Source organism: Amphichorda felina, assembly GCF_050947745.1.
Source record: "Amphichorda felina strain 45539 chromosome Unknown scaffold_9, whole genome shotgun sequence".
Lineage (NCBI taxonomy): Eukaryota > Fungi > Ascomycota > Sordariomycetes > Hypocreales > Bionectriaceae > Amphichorda > Amphichorda felina.
In genome coordinates this window covers 1,138,974-1,157,629 of record NW_028145041.1, presented here as the reverse complement: position 1 = coordinate 1,157,629, position 18,656 = coordinate 1,138,974, and the positions used below count along the sequence as shown (strand labels likewise).

The 18,656-nt window shown below is 56.6% G+C and overlaps 6 protein-coding genes across 6 annotated transcripts; 2 read left to right on the top strand and 4 right to left on the bottom strand.

Annotated features, from left to right (window-relative positions):
- Nucleotides 1-824: 824 nt before the first annotated feature.
- On the bottom strand, nucleotides 825-1,812 carry FLX1 (mitochondrial carrier domain-containing protein; the record flags this gene model as incomplete). Its single annotated transcript, XM_083198276.1, has 2 exons — nucleotides 825-1,618; nucleotides 1,689-1,812. 2 exons carry the CDS (start codon nucleotides 1,810-1,812, stop codon nucleotides 825-827), a joined length of 918 nt encoding a protein of 305 aa, XP_083046011.1.
- A 1,223-nt stretch (nucleotides 1,813-3,035) lies between these two features.
- sap49 (uncharacterized protein) lies at nucleotides 3,036-4,194 on the top strand (the record flags this gene model as incomplete). The annotated part of the gene is made up of 2 exons (XM_083198275.1): nucleotides 3,036-3,055; nucleotides 3,111-4,194. The coding sequence occupies 2 exons, from the start codon at nucleotides 3,036-3,038 to the stop codon at nucleotides 4,192-4,194; spliced, it is 1,104 nt and encodes a 367-aa protein (XP_083046010.1).
- A 312-nt stretch (nucleotides 4,195-4,506) lies between these two features.
- On the bottom strand, nucleotides 4,507-8,235 carry ACO1O0_008920 (uncharacterized protein; the record flags this gene model as incomplete). Its single annotated transcript, XM_083198274.1, has 4 exons — nucleotides 4,507-5,329; nucleotides 5,549-6,100; nucleotides 6,153-6,268; nucleotides 6,325-8,235. 4 exons carry the CDS (start codon nucleotides 8,233-8,235, stop codon nucleotides 4,507-4,509), a joined length of 3,402 nt encoding a protein of 1,133 aa, XP_083046009.1.
- Nucleotides 8,236-8,823: 588 nt separating this feature from the next.
- On the bottom strand, nucleotides 8,824-11,619 carry ACO1O0_008919 (cohesin loading factor-domain-containing protein; the record flags this gene model as incomplete). The annotated part of the gene is made up of 1 exon (XM_083198273.1): nucleotides 8,824-11,619. The coding sequence occupies one exon, from the start codon at nucleotides 11,617-11,619 to the stop codon at nucleotides 8,824-8,826; it is 2,796 nt and encodes a 931-aa protein (XP_083046008.1).
- A 2,785-nt stretch (nucleotides 11,620-14,404) lies between these two features.
- On the top strand, nucleotides 14,405-16,520 carry ACO1O0_008918 (kinase-like domain-containing protein; the record flags this gene model as incomplete). Its single annotated transcript, XM_083198272.1, has 4 exons — nucleotides 14,405-14,456; nucleotides 14,533-14,600; nucleotides 14,658-14,825; nucleotides 14,883-16,520. 4 exons carry the CDS (start codon nucleotides 14,405-14,407, stop codon nucleotides 16,518-16,520), a joined length of 1,926 nt encoding a protein of 641 aa, XP_083046007.1.
- A 462-nt stretch (nucleotides 16,521-16,982) lies between these two features.
- On the bottom strand, nucleotides 16,983-18,590 carry RAI1 (decapping nuclease; the record flags this gene model as incomplete). The annotated part of the gene is made up of 6 exons (XM_083198271.1): nucleotides 16,983-17,152; nucleotides 17,220-17,519; nucleotides 17,588-17,758; nucleotides 17,815-17,821; nucleotides 18,208-18,450; nucleotides 18,519-18,590. The coding sequence occupies 6 exons, from the start codon at nucleotides 18,588-18,590 to the stop codon at nucleotides 16,983-16,985; spliced, it is 963 nt and encodes a 320-aa protein (XP_083046006.1).
- Between the last annotated feature and the right edge of the window lie 66 nt (nucleotides 18,591-18,656).

Genomic DNA, 18,656 nt, shown 5'->3' with positions numbered 1-18,656 from the left:
TAACACCAACATGCGCGTATTACAAATGAAAGAAAGGAGGCATGTGGACCAGATTGTATGCTTGAAATCTCAGTACATACATGATACTAGAAGAAGTTTGCCCTTACTCTATTGGTTCATACTTTCCCTCGACCTTCGAGTTGGTAATACTATTACTATACTCAAAAGTGCGGCAGCAGTGAGCGATATTACGCCGTTGCCGGAGAGAGAGAAGAAGACAAGATGAAAGGGAACTATGAGTATGCTTGCATAACATAACTAGTGTTCATCGAGATCGGAGGGCAGGTAGGTACCAAGGTCCCCCTTGAAGAGGAGGTTGGCCTTTGAGGGCCATTGGGTCTGAGGATGGCAACGGAACAAGGCCACGACACACCGACTTTTCAGCCCTTAGAGCTGGCGACAAAAAAGCAGAGAGCATGGCATTGCAGACTTCAGCTAGGGCCTAAAGCTCGATTTGGTGTCCAAGCTGACCGTATATCCGAGGGGGCGAGCGGAAACCAAGATGCCTCTGCGAGTCCATGACAGCGAGTGGGCATGGAAAGGGGGTAAGAGAAGAGAGATGCTCGAACAGACCCGGCAGGCGGTGATATTAGTCCAGTTGTAACTGGAAATGTCACAATAGGTATGTTGGGAATCGACACTGGGCTTCCTTTGCGTGTGACGATGGGGTTGTTCCAGATGTGATGGTATGTCATTGTGAATATATCTCTGCCTCTTAAGGCTCTATGTAGCTCTATCCTGGGTATCAATGCCCACAAAACGCCTGGTCTATTCTATGAATCTTCGCTTCGTCGGCCGTACCCACCCCGCCGAGCTAGGTTACTTTACTCCATCCACCGCGGCAGATAGAACTTGACGTTCTCGTACACGAGGAACGTAACCCACGTAGCCGGCATGACACGAATAACACCCGGCACGAGCCCCCGGTAGAAGCCCCTCACGCCCTCCTCGCGCCACGTCTTGCGCACCACGCCGCGGAACCCGCGCCCGAAGCGCTCGTCGGCCTGGTAGTTCTGGAGGCGGCTCCGGAGGACCTGGTACGGGTATGTGACGGCGCCGGCGATGAGCTTGGAGGCGCTGGAGAGCAGGACGGTGGCCTCGGTGGGGATGGGCGTGGCCTCACCCTTGGGGCCCAGGGGAAGCGTGGCGGCGTACATACGCTTGGCGGGCTCGTAGACGGCGAACTGGACGGCGCCGTGGGAGACGCCGATGAGGGAGACGCCGAGGCCGCGGTAGAAGCCGCGGATGCCCTCGGCGCGCAGGATGGTCCGCAGACCGGCCGTCATGGAGGGGTAGGCGCCCGCGGAGCCGCGGTCGGAGGAGAGCATGCGAGTCTTGATGACCCAGATGGGGTTGGTAAGGACGGTGGTGGCGGCGCCGGCGAGGGCGGGGGAGAGAAAGTAGTCGGAGGCGGTGGGCTTCTCGCGGCCGCGCCAGGAGCAGAGGAGGCGCTCGATGCGGTTCTTGAAGAAGAAGAAGGAGGCCCAGCTGGAGGCGCTGCCGACGAGGTTGGGCGTAAGCCCGCGGTAGAGGGCAGAGATGGGACTGCCCCCTGAGGTCATGGAGCGGACAATGGCCATAGTGCTAGGGCGCTCGGCCGGGGATGAAGTGCGCGAAACTGTGCGAGAAGGGATCAGCGTCTAGATAGTCAAAGGAGAGAGGGAGGAATCAAGTAATCGTGGTCGTACTCTGCATGCGCGTCTTGACAATGTCTAGAGGGTGGACGACGAGGGTTGAGATAGCGCCGGCAGTGAGCCCAGCGATGGACTCGACGGCCGCGGGGGAGAGGCCCGCATTGTTTTGGGAGGGCATCAAGGCCAATTGTGTAGAGAAGGATATTATTTACATGGCGGTTGGGGCGTGGAAAGGTCTAGGAGACGAAGCGTGGTGCCTCCGAGGTCGTCCGGAAATTTTAGGTCGCGGATTTAAGCACTTGTGATTCTGCGAGCATGCACCACGTCACTCCAGCAAGCAGCTCCCAACGGTTTAAAGCCTGGCCCAACACGAATGGAACACAAAATAGCAAACTAACGACCAAGCATGGCCAAGAAAATGCAAGGGACCCGTCATAGTGGTTTTGATGGAAGTTTGTTCTTTGTACAATTCATAGGCAGGCACTACATATTACACGTCGCAGAGCAGTTCCCAGCTCAGACTGCTCGCAACAATCCCAGCTCTCAACGCTAGAGATGCTGGTATTCCCCGTCATTCTCTATCCCTCCAATAGTGTACACATCGAAAGTTTGTCGTGGTCTAGTTTGGTCGCTTAGGAGAGGGGGGACAGGAGGCTGCACTGCTTGTCAGACACTGGCGCCTCTAACCTGATATAATAACGAGAGAGCTTACCGGATGACGGAAGGGCGGGGGTTGCTGCGGGTGTATCCTGCAAAAAAAAGTCAGTTGTTTCGTCTTTCGAGATGTCGTAATCGTCGTTTGTTGTCGTACCGAGATACAGGACAAGAGGCAGGTAGCCACTGAAGAGTTGTTAGCAACCGTTTGAGTTTGCAGCTCGGGATATGGAAACATACTAATGAATAGCAACTCGCGAAATATCAATGAGCTTGGCAATGCGCTCCTGGAATCACTGGTGTTAGAACCCATTCGTCATCGTTAGCATGTGGTTAGAGCGGCGAACCTTGGACTCCTCGGACAGGGCGAACATCTTGGCGGTAGGTATGGGGCGTATGAGTATGTGTAAATCCAATCGTTCAATTGCCGTGCAGTCTCCACTGATGTAATGGTAGAGGTAGAGTCGAGGGTTGCGTGGTGTGGATGATCGCGAGTCTGCTCTCTCAAAAATTCCGGCGTTGCAACTTCGCGGTCGAGGAAGAGATTTGGCGCCGATCCTGGCCGGCTCATTCCCGGCAAATCCTAACCTCCGTCCATCCTCCAAAAAAGTTACTGGCTCCTCAAGCTTCAAACACCATCGACGAAACGCATTTAACACTTTAGCGGAGGGTGTTGCGTTTTTACTTGATTTTCCCAGAGCTTCAGTTGCCCTTTACACATAGACAACTACCCGCAATACCGGCAAGATGGCGCAAAACAGACACTGGTAAGCCAAACTCTTCACCACTCTGAGGATCCAACGACGCGCTGACTCGCAACAGGGAGCAGGACAAGGACGCGACCGTCTACATCGGCAACATCGACGAGCGCGCCACGCCTGCCATGGTATATGAGATCATGCTTCAGATGGGCCCCATCCACAACATCCACATGCCCCGCGACCGCGTCACCCAGACGCATCAGGGCTTCGGTTTCGTCGAGTTCCGCACCCCGACCGACGCTGAGTACGCGGCCAACGTCATGAACGGCGTCAAGCTCTACGGGAAATCGCTGCGCGTCAACAAGGCCTCGGCCGATAAGCAGAAGAGCGCCGACGTCGGCGCCGAGCTCTTCATCGGCAACCTCGACCCTACCGTCGACGAGAAGATCCTCTACGACACCTTCAGCCGCTTCGGCCCCCTGCTCAGTCTGCCCAAGGTCGCCCGCGAGGACAGCGGCGCAAGCAAGGGCTTCGGCTTTGTCAGCTTTGGCGACTTTGACAGCAGCGACGCCGCCATCGCCAACCTCCACGGCCAGTACATCCTTAGCAAGGAGGTTTCGGTACAGTACGCCTTCAAGAAGGACGGCAGGGGCGAGAGGCACGGTGACGAGGCTGAGAGAGAGCTCGCCGCCCAGGCCAAGAAGCGCAACATCGTCCCCGAGGCCCAGCCTGTCCCGCAGGCCTTCCTCAACCCGCCGACCCAGGCTCCCGCCGCACCACCCATCCCCGCTGGCTTCGACCCCTCGGTCATGCCGCCCGCTGGTATGCCCCAAGGGGTTCCTCCGCCCCATGCACCCCCGCCTGGCTTCGCTCCTCCGCCACGCGGCCCGTCTCCATACAACACCGGCCTGCCTCCCCCCGGGGCGGCTGGCCGAGGGTCCGTTCCGCTACCCCCCGCACCTTCTGGACTTCCCGCCAGGCCGCCGCAGGGCCAGCCCGGCGGCTATGCGAACCCGGCAGACTTCCACCCAGGTCACGGAGGGTTCAGGCCACCAAGCGGCTCCCCTGGACCCCAGGGGTACGCTGCTGCTCCCCCGCCCGGTTTCCCAGCTCCCGGCGCGACGGGTACACCGCCGGCTCCTCCCCCAGGTTTTGCGCCGCCTCCTGGCTTCCAGCAGCCTCCCCCTGGTTTTGGTCGTAGGTGAAGGGCAAGCTAGGTTTCGTGCAAGCTCGATGCCTGAGCCCTAGGGGCGCACGTATCACGATGTGAACAGCATCATTAATATGGGATTACGCACAGCCCAGTCTAACCCATGGATTTCGCCGCTCGTTTGGAACGCTCCTGGTCGGTCACATTAACTACCTCTACGGCAGCATAGGTTGTTGTACAACCTCATGTACAAATGCCCAAAATTCCCAACCCATAACGCGAGCCATCTAAAAACATACACGACGCCAAGTCAAAGGATTCCACAACGCCGGTCTGGTCCATCCGCGCCATAGGCAACCCATTTCCGTCATGAACTCCGAGCAAATGCAAGTTTCGCTTCCTGTACACCCCTGTCCCAGAACCTCTTCGCATTTTCCTTCTCATTCCTCGCCTCGGAGAAGTCGGCGAGGATTCCGTGTACGACACTCTGCCACAGCGGATTGCTGCTCTTGTCGGCCCATTTCGCGGCGGCTTGCATACACTTCCACGCCTGGTCGCCAATGACGTTGTTGTACAGGAGATCGCGGGCAATGACCAGTCCTATGGTTATGGCCAGGGCGTTCGCTGACGCCTTGACATCGCCCAGTGCTCTGCCGGCGTCTTCCTTGCGCTGGTTGCGCTGGCGAGGGGGGACTGTTACCACCGTGGCCTTGACACCTGACCAGGCGCCTCGAATTTCGACATTGTAATGATCTCGGCATAGAGGCTCCAGCTGGTTGAGTAATTCCGTGGTCATCGGGGCATTCTGGTGAGATGGCCGCTGCATGATCCAGAGTCGATTCATGGCGGCGAGTAGCGCAAGGTGGCGCTGCGAGTCCTTTGGTTGATCAATGACCAAGGAGAGAGATGGGTTCTGGAAGTAAGAGAGGGCATTGTCGAAATCGCCGATTCCCTGGCAATAAACTCCTCTGAGATAGACAAAAAATGTATCGAGCATGCTCTCCACGGTCGAGTGTGTCTTTGCTCTTTCTGCTGCCCTCAAATGGTCATTCACAGCGTCCCACTGACACTGACTTGCCGCGAACACCCCAAGGAGCAGGTTTAGGTAGCACTCGACATCCGCACGCCACTCCCTCTGCTTGATAGCCTGGCTTAGAGAGACGGCCGGTATATCGGTGGTCTTATTGTAGCTGTCCCCTAGAATGTGTAAGCCAAATCATCACGCCGCTTTTGTAGATGGGGAGATTCGTACAGTGACCCAAGATTTTGAGACCCTGCCTCCACATGTCAACTGTCGATGCCTTGGCAGACGACAGCGATGGTTTATGGAGATAGGTCAGCCCCCCCATTGTGAATCTGTACCAAGTTAGCCCACACCAATCTATAATAATACTAGTATCCAAACGTACACAAGGATCATCAGTTCCATCTGTGTCATGAACGTGATGACCAGATAGTCGCAGTCGCCCTCATCGTTCCCCGGCCGAATGATGGCAGAAACATCAGGGCCGATGGTCTGCATTGACGACGAGTGCTTCTTGATTGGTATCAAGAAGTCTGCTTTGATCCCTAAGCTCCGACATTCATCAATCTTCTTCTGAAGTCTCCGTAGTCGCTCGACGATCCCATCCTGCTTGTCGCGGTGTAGGCTTGATAGGAAGTCTACAAGCAGATACATGAGTTCCAGCTGAGGGATCTTGACCTGGGGGTCCAATTGATACTTGGACGCCTGGGCGAGACAACTCTGAATCATCTCGGGAGTGCCCCTTGACGTCTTGAGGAGGATCAGAGCTTCCGAGAGCGAGGCGTAGACGCTGAGCGCCGAGTCGCCTCTCGCCGTAGCCATGTTGTGTATTGACCGGATATTGTCAAGAGAAGTAGCATCAGCAGCATTTCCCGTCTCCATATAGAATGACGCTTTTAGTAGCCTGAACGCGTAAGCCCAGTGAATGTGCTTGTAACTAGTTGCAAAAGTTAATATCGCTTCTGGTTATCAATCCAAGGATAACATACGCGTCACAATCCGAGATGTGTTGGTCCAATGCTTTCAAAGCAGCCTTTCGGTTTCGCTGAGATAGTGCCTTCATCATGAGATACTGCATGCAGTACTTCAAGTCGAGCATCCGGTGCTAGACAGGTCAGTTAAAGGTTCTAAGTAGGGAAGGTAAACTCAGTCAGTGCTCACCTTGTCGCACAATGTTATCCCTTTACTCAGCGTAGTCTCAGCCTCCATGATGTTCTCGGTTTCTTCCTGAAGAACTGCCGCGTAGCGGAGTCGGACGCGAGCTTCCTGGCGAGGTGACAGTCGCTGGCTCTGCAATGCGGCTTCGAGACACCCCAGACCTGTACCTATCATCTTTTGGTACTCCTCAACCTGGTCCGATTGCAAACTGGCCGCGACAGTGGGTGCTGCTGCGCGAGCCTTGGTGATGAATTCTTCCGCTAGCGCAACCATCATAGGGGTGGCATTGTAGGGGGAGGGCTTATTCGACACGGCGGGCGATTTGCTAGATATCCGACCCACAGACGCAGCTGGGGACTGCGAGGCAGACACCTTGGGGCTTTGATGAGGTCTCGATGGATCGGGTTTCTTCAGGGGGATGGTCGACATGCTAGGGGTGGCCGATGGCGACTTTTTGATGACCGGCGCCGGTTGGAGGGATGGTTGTCTTGAGGAACCAGTGCTACTAGGGGGCTTCCCGATAGCTGAGGACGTTGAAATTGGCATTGGCATTGGCATTCGCTGGATATCTTGCAAGTTCACAAACTGCACTTGCTCCTGAGGTGGCAGCTGTGGAGTTTGTGGCGGTTGCTGAGGTTGTGGAGTCTGTTGAGGTTGTGGAGTCTGCTTAGGTTGTATAGTCTGCTTAGGTTGTATAGTCTGCTTAGGTTGTATAGTCTGCAGAGGTTGTATAGTCTGCTGAGGCTGTATAGTCTTCTGAGGCTGTATAGTCTGCTGAGGTTGTATAGTCTGCTGGGGTTGAAACTGCTGGTCGGTGGGAGTTGGCTGTGCTTGGGGATGAGGCGACGGGTGCTGGGCAGCTCCAATCTGAGGTGAAGGTGAAAGCGAAGGTCGAGCCTGAACATTGGGGGGAGCCCGTACTTGAGGCCGGGGAGACTGCTGTAGCTGTCGCTGGACTTGAGGTGGAGTTCGAGCTTGCGGCTGGGACTGAATCTGCTGGATCTTCTGAACCTGTGGCTGTTGCTTCTGCTTCGGCGGAGGTTGGGGTTGGGGTTGTAGAGAAGCCTGAGGCTGGATTCGCTGTGGCGGAGGAGTAAACTGTTGCTGCGATATCGATGGCGACGGCTGTGTTTGCCGCTGCATCTGCGGCTGTCCGTGCCGCTGTTGATACTGCTGCTGCTGCTGCATCTGGTGATGCTGGAATTGCGGCTGCCCCTGCGCATGCGGCGACAGCCGGTGCTGAGGTGGCTGTTGCTGCTGCATCTGCTGGGGCATGCTCGGTGATCTTCGGGGCGGCTGTTGATGCTGCTGGTGCTGCAGATGTGCCATCTGCGGTGAGGGCACTTGGGCTTGGCGTTGGAACTGGGCCTGGTGGATCATATTCTGAGGCATCTGAGGCGATGGGACGTGAAAGCTCTGCTGCTGATGCCTCTGAACGTGCTGCTGCTGTTCCTGCTGTTGAGGAGGCCAGACATTGGCAGGAGGCATATATTGGTCCGCCGCGGGTATCTGCATTCCATCACCGCCGGTATTCCCAAAGCCCCCATTATCGTAGAATCCCCACTGATTCTCCCCGTGAAGGTGCTGCGGCTGCGGCTGCGGCTGCGGCTGCGCCTGTTGAGGCTGCGCCGTCGCCTGCTGAAGGTGGGCGAGGTTGTTGAAGTCGTAGGGCAGCTGCTGGCTCGGGAACGCGTACGACGGCTGCTGCTGCTGATGTTGCTGCTGCTGATGTTGCTGCTGCTGATGTTGCTGCTGCTGCTGCTGCTGCTGTGGGAACACCTGGTGATAGCCATGATGACCGGGCTGGGGCGCAAAATGCTGCTGGTGGTGTTGGTGCTGCTGCTGCGCTTGCGGGTGCTGTGGCTGGCCGGGGAAAGGCGGTTGCCCTTGAGGCAAGGAGCCTGCGTGGTTCATGATGGCGGTCTCATGGGACGCGCTGTTGGTGGAATCTAGGTGTGCAGACAGAGCCTCATTCTCGTGCGGTCGGTTCTCGCGAGGATCGATGGCGCCCAAAGTCGCGTCTCGGCGTGTTGTCTCGTTGTCTCGTTGTCTTGTCGTCTTGTCGCGGCGAAGACTCGTGATCCGTCGCAGTTGGATTCGACACGGGACCGAGAACGGTCGATCGTCCCAGGCGTGGGCCGTGTGCGAGACAGTGTGCATACTGTCCTCAAGTCCTCGGGTTCGTCAATCATGGGCCACAATTTCATCGTTCACGGTTCATCACACAAGAATCGAAGCCAAGGGAAATTATAGCTTATTGTTTTTGTTTTTTTACAGAAATTACAAAGGTACATTGAAATGCAGCTAGCGCCTTGAGTCTCTACAGAACCAGACCGATATCAACCACCCTTTGTAAGTACAATGGCCCCCATATTCAAGCCACGTATCCAGCCAAGTGACCGCCATGAAAAACAACCACCAACACCGAAACATGCGTCTCCTCGAAATCACAATGAAATCAAAAGCACATCTTCGTGGCAATACTCCCCACAGCCGCTCTTCTCAGCCCACGCATGTCCATTCCGCAAACACGCACCACCTCGCCGTGCGGTCAGCTAGGACCAGTCCTCTCCACGTCCCCTTCTCCGAGCACTTGATGATGGTCTCCCAGGTGCCGCCATCGCTAATGTCCTCGTCGCCGCTGAGACCCTTGCTCCCCACGCTGATGCCCTTGCGGTCCTCCTTCCTCATAAGACGGAGGATCTTGCCTCCCGGCGTCTGGATCGCCAGCTTGGCCGGCTTCTTGCCCGCCACCGTGCCGCTTGCCGAGCTCGGATTCGACCCCGAACCGCTAGTCGAGGCATTCATGCTCATGGCCGACGCCGGCCGGGCGAATGGCACCGGGCTGGTGGGCCCAGGGTTGGATGCCGGTGTCAGAGCCGACTGCGGCCCCGTAGACAGCGAGCTCGGGTGTTGGCGGATCGCAAAGACAAACGTGTTATTGAGCGCAAGCCGCTGACACTGTGGCTGGACCACGTATATGTCATGCCGCTGGGCATGAGGCGTCGGGTGACGGGTAACAAAATCATAGGGGGGGTTCTCTCCCGTGTGGATGATGGGCAGCGAGAAGGCTAGCGGATGGGGGATATCCTTGATGCTGTGCATCAACCCTCGCTTCCCCGCGTACACCTTGAGGAGCCCCTGGCCCTCGTCGCCCGGGAGCAGGGCTTTGATGGTGTACCTCTTGATGCCGTTGAACCACTCGGCCTGCGCTAGAGCCCGCTTCTTGACCGTCTCCCCGCTCTCGAATACGTCGCCGTCCAAGTCCTGGGTGTATGCCCGTGCCTCAACCTCGGCGGCGATCTCGACATCCGCAGGAACATTAAACTTAATGTGGACCATCTCAAGGTCTTCAATCCGGGTCAAACATGTATTGTAGTCGACCACCTCGATACCTTGTCGGAAAAACGTGGGACAGGTACAGGGCAGGTTCAACAACGTCTCATGGGCCACCGGGGGCACAATATGCTGCTGGTCGTGGTGCTCCGGGACATGAGTCCAGCAAATCTCAAGCGGCCGGGTCAGGAAGTACCAGAAATCCGCAGTGGTATTCGGCGCACTCGAGTAGTTCCCGCGCCGGGGGTTTGACGGGCTGGCCAGAGAACAGTCCATGATGCGCCACTCGTTGTCAACAACAACAGCGTTCCACCAGTGGTTGGACCGGGGCATCATGTTGAGGTCAGGTGTATCACCAGGGCTCTTGAGATAGCCCCGCACAACCTCGCAGTGAATACCAATGGCACCGCACATCTCCATGACAAGTACAGCAGTTTCCTCGGCGCAGGCTCGTTTGCTCTGGATCACCTGGCGCGTGTCGATTTCGCCCTCGAAGTCTTCCTCCCAGCAGATCTTCTCGGCCACCCAGGTAAAGATAGCACGCAGCCGCTGAACGTCGCTACGGTATGGTCGGCATACGTATGTGGTCGCAAGCGTGATGGCTGTGGTCATCGGAGGGAGACCGCTAACAAACCTCGAGTTCTTATCAACTTGGCCGAGGTTGATCGCCTGGTAGTTGACGGGATCCAAGACTGGGTTTCCGTCTGCTCCTTCATCGCCCTCGACACACTCATAAAGCTCGTCGACAGGGTTCAGGGTGGGGTGATCCAGCATTTGGCAGCGCTCCTTTCGATCGGTCCGTTCCTTCTTGCTCAAAGAGTTGGACCGGTTGACATCCCGACGGACCTGCACCCAATCCACACCATTACCTAGGCCCATCTCCCTGGCAGAATCTCGCATATGAGGGTTGCCAATGCCGACCATGGGAGATGAGCCGGGCGGTATTGAGCCGGGTGGCAGCGAGCGTGCCATAGGCGAGGGTTTCGGTGAGTCGATACCTCCAATTGTACCGCCAGCAATGCCGGCTCGGCCACTAGCCACACCAGTCTTTGCTGACTCGAAGATCTTCTTGAAAATATTTCTTTTTGGGGCCTTTGGTTGTACCAGGCCTCCCAGTCCAGCAACATCTTCGTGGAAGCCAGCCTGCGACATCGGTCGTTGTGTTGCTTGAGCGTTGCTCGCATGGCTGCTATGGTAGGTCACGCCAGTGAAGGGGGTCTCGGGCCTCTCCACCTCCGCCTCTCGCATACCAAAGGCGCTCTGGGGGCGCTGGCCATTCCGTGCCATGCTCCCAGCGCTGGTGACACTAAAACCACCGGCCGACGCGCCGCTCCATAGCGTCTTATTAGTGCTCTGAGTCGATGAGCTCGTGTTGCTCTGATTGCCAGATGAGGCCTCCGTTGAGTTAGTCTTTGTCGTATATGTGCGAGAGACACCCTGCCCAATATCGTAGGCTGACTTCCGAGATCGCAGCTTGCGCTCTGGTGAGGCTGGGCCTCCAGCAGCAGCACCTATTGACGATTTTGGACGCTCGTACGGCTGTCCCTTGGGTGGGGGAGCCGGGGGTACGTCGCTAAAGTTGTTGACGGGTGCGCTAGGGCTGTGCCGGTGCATCTTCTGGAATTCCTTCTCCATCCGCTGGACGTAGTTGCTGAGCTGGGGAGGCTCATTCCTCTCACGGGCTCCGTCATGGTATGACACCTCCTGAGATGAGCCTCCGCTCCACGTCTCATATCCCTCATCGGCTTGCGCTATACCCATTGAGGTGAGAGGCCTAGGCCTTATCCGTTCCTGGGGTTTGCGCCTGGATGGGCTTGAAGACAGCATGTCGAACGACTCCGGTGACCAAGGGTTTATAGGTTCCCTTTCGTTGGCTCTACGCTCGGGGCTTCCCAAGCCCTGAAGCTCGTCAAGCTGTTCCATCACGCCGTCCATAGCCTCCCGTAGAGGAGAGGGAGTCATATGATTACCTGCTCCGGGAGAAGGCCGGCGAGGGGACGGCGCTCGCTGGCTATAGTGCGCGGGTGTCATTGGACGGTGCGACTGGTCATCATACGAGCCGTGGGACCCGTGCCGAGACGGGGGCGCGTGGCTGTCGTATGAGTTATTGGAGTTGTGGCGAGACATCACATAGGGGTTGTACGGTGCGTACGAGCCATTTGAGTCGTGACGTGAAAGATCATAAGAGGTGCCGCGGAACTCGGTGGATTCATTGCGGGCAACATGCCGGTGGGGAGGCGGAGGTGGAGGCGGAGAGTCTCCCTGGTTGGGCCCAGCATCAAAGCTCGGAACACGGTTGAACGAAGGCGCCGGTGAAGGAGCTCGAGAGCCGAAGCTGGACTGGTGTGGTGGAGGCGCCGGTGAGGGGGCTCGGGAGCTGAAGCTGAGCTGGTGTGGTGGAGGCGCCGGTGAGGGAGCACGGGAGCTGAAGCTGAGCTGATGTGGTGGAGGTGCCGGCGAGGGAGCGCGAGCATTGAAACCCTGGTGCTGAGTTGGTGCCGGGGAGGCAGCCCGAGCATTGAAGATCTGATGTTGAGGATGTGCCGGTGAAGGAGCTCTAGTCCCGTATCTGTGTGCCTGTGGAGGTGCCGGAGAAGAAGCCGGGGGCGGGTAGGCAGATGCTGGGGGCGGCGCAGGCGACATGGCTCTGTGAGTATACTGCTTAGGCCGATGAGGAGCTGGAGGCGATGGCCTGTTCAAGGGTCTCTCTTCCTGAATACTATTCGCAAGAGAGGTGGCCGAGTTCTCCCTCTGCCGGGGCTTGACCATCTCTCTGAAGACCTCTGGTTGCTTGGCAGTGGTGTAGTGGGGGGCCTTGGCGTATGCTTCAAACGGCTTGCGGAAGGTCTTTGACTTGGTTGGGGTGTTCTTGGGACTCGGGGTGTCCTTTGGAGGAAGAGGGCTGACGGATCTTGTTGTAGGACGAAAGTCGGCAGGCAGGAGTTCGACAAAGTTGGAGGGAAAGGATCCCACCGACCGCCTGTCGCGGTATAACCTGCCAACCCACCATGATCCATCACCGGCATTTAAGCATTCGATGAGGTCGCCCTCTACAAAGCCTAAATCACGCTTGGACTGGCCACTGCTGTCAGCATCATGTGTCGAACGGGCACAAGCCTCAGGTTGGGGATTACACAAACCTCTCCTCCCCACGAATAGACGGCCCTACACCAACAAGGGAACCGCGTGGGCAGCGGCGGTGGCGCAGGTGGCATGCTTTGGTGAGAACAACAAAACAGAAGGACCAACAGTTGGGCTGCAGCGCAAAACACGGCCCTCAAGAGTGAGGTTTAATGACGGCTGAGAGTTTAGGAGCCCGAAATGACACGCATTGCATAGCATACAATGATGCACCGGCTATCGATAGCTTGAGGAAATAGGCGCCCAACGGCCAAACTCATATGAGGAGGCGCTGAAGTCGATGAGCGAGTGAGCGAGTGAGCGGGTGAACAGGTGAGTAGGTGAGCGAGTGGATGTGGTGAAGAGCCACACAAAAAGCAATGGCGGTTAGAACACAAATGCTGAACGATACAAACGTGTGAGAATGAAGAAAAGTCAAGATACGGCAAAGCCTGAGAAATGCCGGGACTAGGGATTTGGCAACGATATGGTCAGGACCAGGAACATTGAAGACACCGGGGTCACCTAAGGCTGAGCGTTGGGGAAGGGCGGTCTAGGTGTGGTGGCGATTAGATTTGGGCGTGCCGCCTGGAGACGGGCCGGGGTGGAGAGCAGTTGGGGGGAACAACAGGGAACAACAGAGGGGCTCGTCGCCAGGGCAACTGGGCACAGCTGGGGGGTAGCTGGGGGGCAGCTGGGGGGTCAACTGGGGGGCGCTACGCGATGCGCTGGCAGACTGGGCTGCCCGGCGTCGGTGATGCCCAGCAGGCCTCCCGCGAGCCTCAGTGGTTGGTGCTGTAACAGCCGACGGCGAGCTGCTGCTAGGCCTTTCGGCGCTAAAAGGTGACGGGCTAACGGACACTGGGCGGCCTGGGCCACCGACGGCGTCACCGGCGTTGCCCCCCACCCGCAGCCGCCCTGGCGCCCTGGCGCCCTGGCCCCTGTGAGGCTCTACTAGTCTCCAGCTGTGATCAGTGATCAGTGCGTGATAGTGCGTGGTCACAGTGGTCAGTGCGGCGCCCATCACCCCCCATAGCCCAGATGCAAGCCAGATGCAACCAGATGCACCAGATGTACCAAGAGCTGACTTATTACCGTCTTACCCAGGTCACAGGTCTCAACGGCCTGCATGCCAGCCGGATTGCTGCCATTCCAGCAGAATCCGGGGAACAGCAAACATCATGAACAACATCCTCCAATTATCCCATCCCTCCCGATGCGCCATCAACAAGAGCCTCATCTCCGTCGTCCATGTCGTTTGTGCTGCCCGTCCAGACCCGGCCTAGCCCCGCTGCCGCAACTTGTGTCCCAAAGTGGATAAAGGTAAACACTGGGCCCCCCGTCCGTCGCCATTTCGCCAATCTCAGCAATCTCGCTCTGCCCCGGCCAAGCCCAGCGCGCAACGGCCTGGAACCGCTGCCCCAGACAACCGTTCTTCCCGTCATTAAACCGGTCGTCACCAGACGTAAATAACCACAACCACCCTCCCAGCGCTACTCATCCCCCTCTTGCCGCTGTGCACCCACTATCCTCACCACCGGCGCCAGGTTCAACCTCTCTCTTTGAGTCTCCCCCAGTCTTGCCGGCGGCCCGAGAGGAGCTGGGCATTGTGTGAGGTCGAGCCACAATGGCTGCCGATGGTCTTGCTGCGCACTACCAGGTTTTGGAGGAGCTTGGCCGTAAGTTGAATCTCCCCCGAACCCCATCGTGGATTGATCCCCTAGAGACTGACAGATCGCCCCCCCCCCTTCGCAGGTGGAAGCTTTGGAGTAGTTTACAAGGGAATCGAAAAGGCAACGGGAGACACGGTCGCCATAAAGCACGTAAGTCGAGCCATTGAACCCCGTCCACAAGTCCTGGACTGACAAAACACGTACCAGATTGATCTCGAGTCCAACGACGATGACATTCAGGATATCCAAGCCGAGATTGCTGTCTTGAGCACCTGCGCGAGCCCCTTTGTCACCCAATACAAGGGGTCCTTTCTCCGAGGCCACAAGCTATGGATTATCATGGAGTATCTGGGCGGTGGCTCTTGTCTAGACCTGGTAAGATGTCGCCGGACGGGAGGCTAGCGCTGCCAGTCAAGCTAACGCTCTTCTCAGCTGAAACCAGCCAACATCAGCGAGACACATATTGCCATTATTTGCCGAGAGCTTCTTCTGGGCATCCAGTATCTTCACGAAGAGGGCAAAATTCATCGAGACGTCAAGGCTGCCAATGTCTTGCTGTCGGAGACGGGCAAGGTCAAATTGGCTGACTTTGGTGTCGCCGCTCAGTTGACCAACATCAAGTCCCAACGCAACACATTCGTCGGGACCCCATTCTGGATGGCCCCCGAGGTCATCCAGCAAGACGGGTACAGCTTCAAGGCTGACATCTGGTCTCTGGGCATTACTGCCATGGAGCTGGCAAATGGAGAACCCCCCCTCTCCCACATCCACCCCATGAAGGTCCTCTTCCACATCCCCAAAAACCCGCCGCCTGCGTTGGACAACAATTTCAGCAAAGACTTCCGTGATTTCGTCTCCCAGTGCCTCACCAAGGATTGCGACCGCAGGCCGTCCGCTAAGGAGTTGCTGCGGCACCGCTTCATCCGATCCGCCGGCAAGGTAGAGGCGCTCCAGGAGCTCATTGCTCGCAAGCAAATGTGGGACGCGGACCAAAATCGCCAGAAGCACCCCATCTACTACCAAGAAACCCTCCAGACAATCTCCCCCAAGGATGACGGAGATGAGTGGATCTTCGACACGGTCAAGTCGACTGTACCACCGAAGCGCCCGACTATCAGGGTACATCATCGCAAACCATCCTCAGCCTTTGCTATTGACGAGTCCATGCGCAAGCTCGACCTCAAGGATGCGCCTCTGGGTTCTTCCTCCCCAGCCACAGGAACAGTTCGAAAGTCAACTGTTCGTCGACAGCCATCTCTCGCCCAAGCCTCCGCCATGCATGCCAATGGGTCGCCTCGAAATGGATCCGTTCGAAACAGGTCGCTCCGCAACGGATCACCTCGATCCTCGATTGCTCCCAAGAAGCCACTCCAGCCAGATATGTCCTTCGGGAACTCGGGATCTACTATGCGTCTATTCCGACGAGTCCCCTCGGATAACTCAACATCTGGGCATGCGGGTCGACCGAGCTCGCCTGATGATGTCTTCTGCGACGAAAACCTTCCACCGCCCGCAGTGACCCCTGTCGAGCCCTACGGAAAGGAGGCCGTTCTTGGTCGTCGTCTGTACACCAAGGTCGTGGAGCCAACTTTGGCCGAGCTGCATGCTCAGACTTCTGCTATGCAGAAAAGAGAAGCGCTGGCCAAACTAAATGATGCTTTCGCGGCCTTGGATACAGTTGATCCTGAGGGTGCCTACCACATGATGACCAACCTCGTCGCCGCCATGTCCCAAGACAAGAAGCTCAACACGGCATTCCTGAATCAGCCAGTGAGCAAGGTCCCCGACGATGGCACTCCCCAAGGCACGGTAATTATTAAGAGCCCAGCGCCGGCAAATGCCAGCCCCTCAAAGCTGATCCTCAGTTCCAATAACCCTCACTTGAAGAGCCACCGTCGTCGCCAAGGAGAGTTGCCAGGGCCTACTGACTACGACAAGGAGAAGTCGGCACTGGAGGCCAAATACCCCGGTCGTGCGTCACAGTCAGGCATGGAGCATTGCAAGCAGCTCTCCGACGTACTCTACAGCCGCTGGTCAGAAGGCCTTCGGCTACGATGGCCAGGGGCATGAGCTACAACCACGTCTCGGCGAGACAGTGATGGATGAGATGACGACATTGATTCGCAGGCGAAGGAGTTGGCGGCTCATTTTCTGAGCAAATACCCTCATTGATTGATTGTAAGATTTATGTGCGAACCGCATGTACCAGCATATTGGCATTGAAGAATAAAGCGTGCGTTTCCGGCGCAGAGACTTGGGGCATCGCGGCGACGGCGTTGGAGTCGCCTTAGATTTGCGGGCCCCTGAGCATTGAGAGATGAGATTCATGGATTTACTGATGGTATCTCAACGGCTAATCTCGGGACTTCTGTTGCATTCTGTTTTCAAAAATTAGGCGTTCGACGGGATTTGCTTTTGTACATCTAGGATAGGGTAAGATTCAATAATGGCGAGCGCTTCTCACACCATGTTCTCGTAAAAGTACAACGTTTGTCGGCGAGTCCAGTCATTCAATTGCCCCAGTGCCACTAACTAGGTCCCCTCTTGACTTTTGAGTGCTAACTTGATCCTCCAATTCTTGAACTCGTCGGAGAGAATGTCCCCATGGCCCGTCTCCTCCACCTTGAAGACCTCAATGGTCGGCGCCTGTGGCAAACGACGTATCCTCCACACCCCTTCATCGTTGATTATCTCGGTAAGCCCTATATCCCGGGTTAGAGATGAGGTCTACATTGGAGTCGTTGGTGGTCAGAAACGGCAACTACGTACACTCCAGGAAGACGCCCGCAAAGTTGACGCACATGTCGGCGTCCCACGAGGGGTTGGGGCGGGAGCCGACGGTGGCAGGGATGTTCTGCGTCTCAATCTCGTTGACATCAACGAGGATGCCCTCGCGGGTGCGGAAGCCGACAATGATCTTGGGGACGCCGAGGAGGAAGGACTGGATCCAGTACTTCATGAGCTTGCGGTGGAAGTTCTCCAAGTCGTTGGGCCCGCGGATCTCTACCGACGTCTTGAGCTCAACCCAGTTGATTGGGGAGCCCTTCTCCTGTGGTTTGGTGTCCCAGACTTGCGATGTGGTGAGTACTTTGTGTGCTGTTGTTGGTAGTGGTAAGGAAAAGGGGGTGGTTGCGTACTTGCGTCAACCTCGCCGCCGAGGCAGAGGACATTCTTGCCGATGCCGGTGCGGACAACGGAGCAGTATTGTTCATTGTTATTGACGACTTGGTTTTCGCGCCCCTCGATGAACTCGCGCGAGGTTTCGCCCCAGGGAGCGGGTAATGTTGAGAGAGTCTCAAACTTATATCCTTTGGTGTTGTGAGTCATGGGATGAAACGGTATACCGGAGGGGCAGTTAGCTTACCCCAGTACTGCATCACTTCTAGAGGAGGCCCCCTTCTCGGTTTCGATGGGGCTTCGTTTCTTCTTGACGCCATTTTGTAGGCGTGGTTCTCCTCTATGAAGCTTCTTTTGATTAATTCACCGTGCAACTCAACTATACGCGCAAATGCTTACAGGCAGTCCTTTGCGAGGCATCTCATGTCAGCTAGAATTTCAAGGGCGCTTGTGTAGGGCATACTTGGTATAGAGTGGCATTCATTTCAAATCTACAACTGGGTTAGCGATGTTCAGGGAGTCAGTCACAAGGTGCAGACTCACCCATCAAGCCTCTCAAAAGGAGCAGCCATGATCTGTTTTCCGCCCAGTATCAGCACAAAATTATTATGCATAGAAGTCCGCTTCGAGTGTTACGTACCTTGGTCATCATGCCTCTCCATGTCACCACGTTCGCATCAATTTTCTTGCCCTGCTCCTCCTCGTAGGCCATGATAGTCTTGAGCAGGCTGTCGAGGTGCTCATCCTTCGAGTCATCCTGTTTCTCGAAGGACTCGAAGCCCTTGGACAGGTCCGCGCCTAGTTGCGGCGTGTAGTAGTATTTGATGGACGAGTCGTCCAGGTGGAACTGATGGTTGTCATCGTAGGAGAAGCAGGCAAATTCCTACACGGTGGGAGTGGAGCTTAGTTCTAGGAATAAATGCAAAGATTGGACCAGCTTCGGTTTCTTACCTTGGGCCGTTTAACAGGCTGGCTCGCGCCGACAAAGCGACCTATGGGTTGGATGGAGAAGCTGGCCGACATGCTCCAGGTGTTCTGGGCCGCACGCTGGTGGACGTGTCCAAAGCGGGATACGTAGATGTTTCTGCC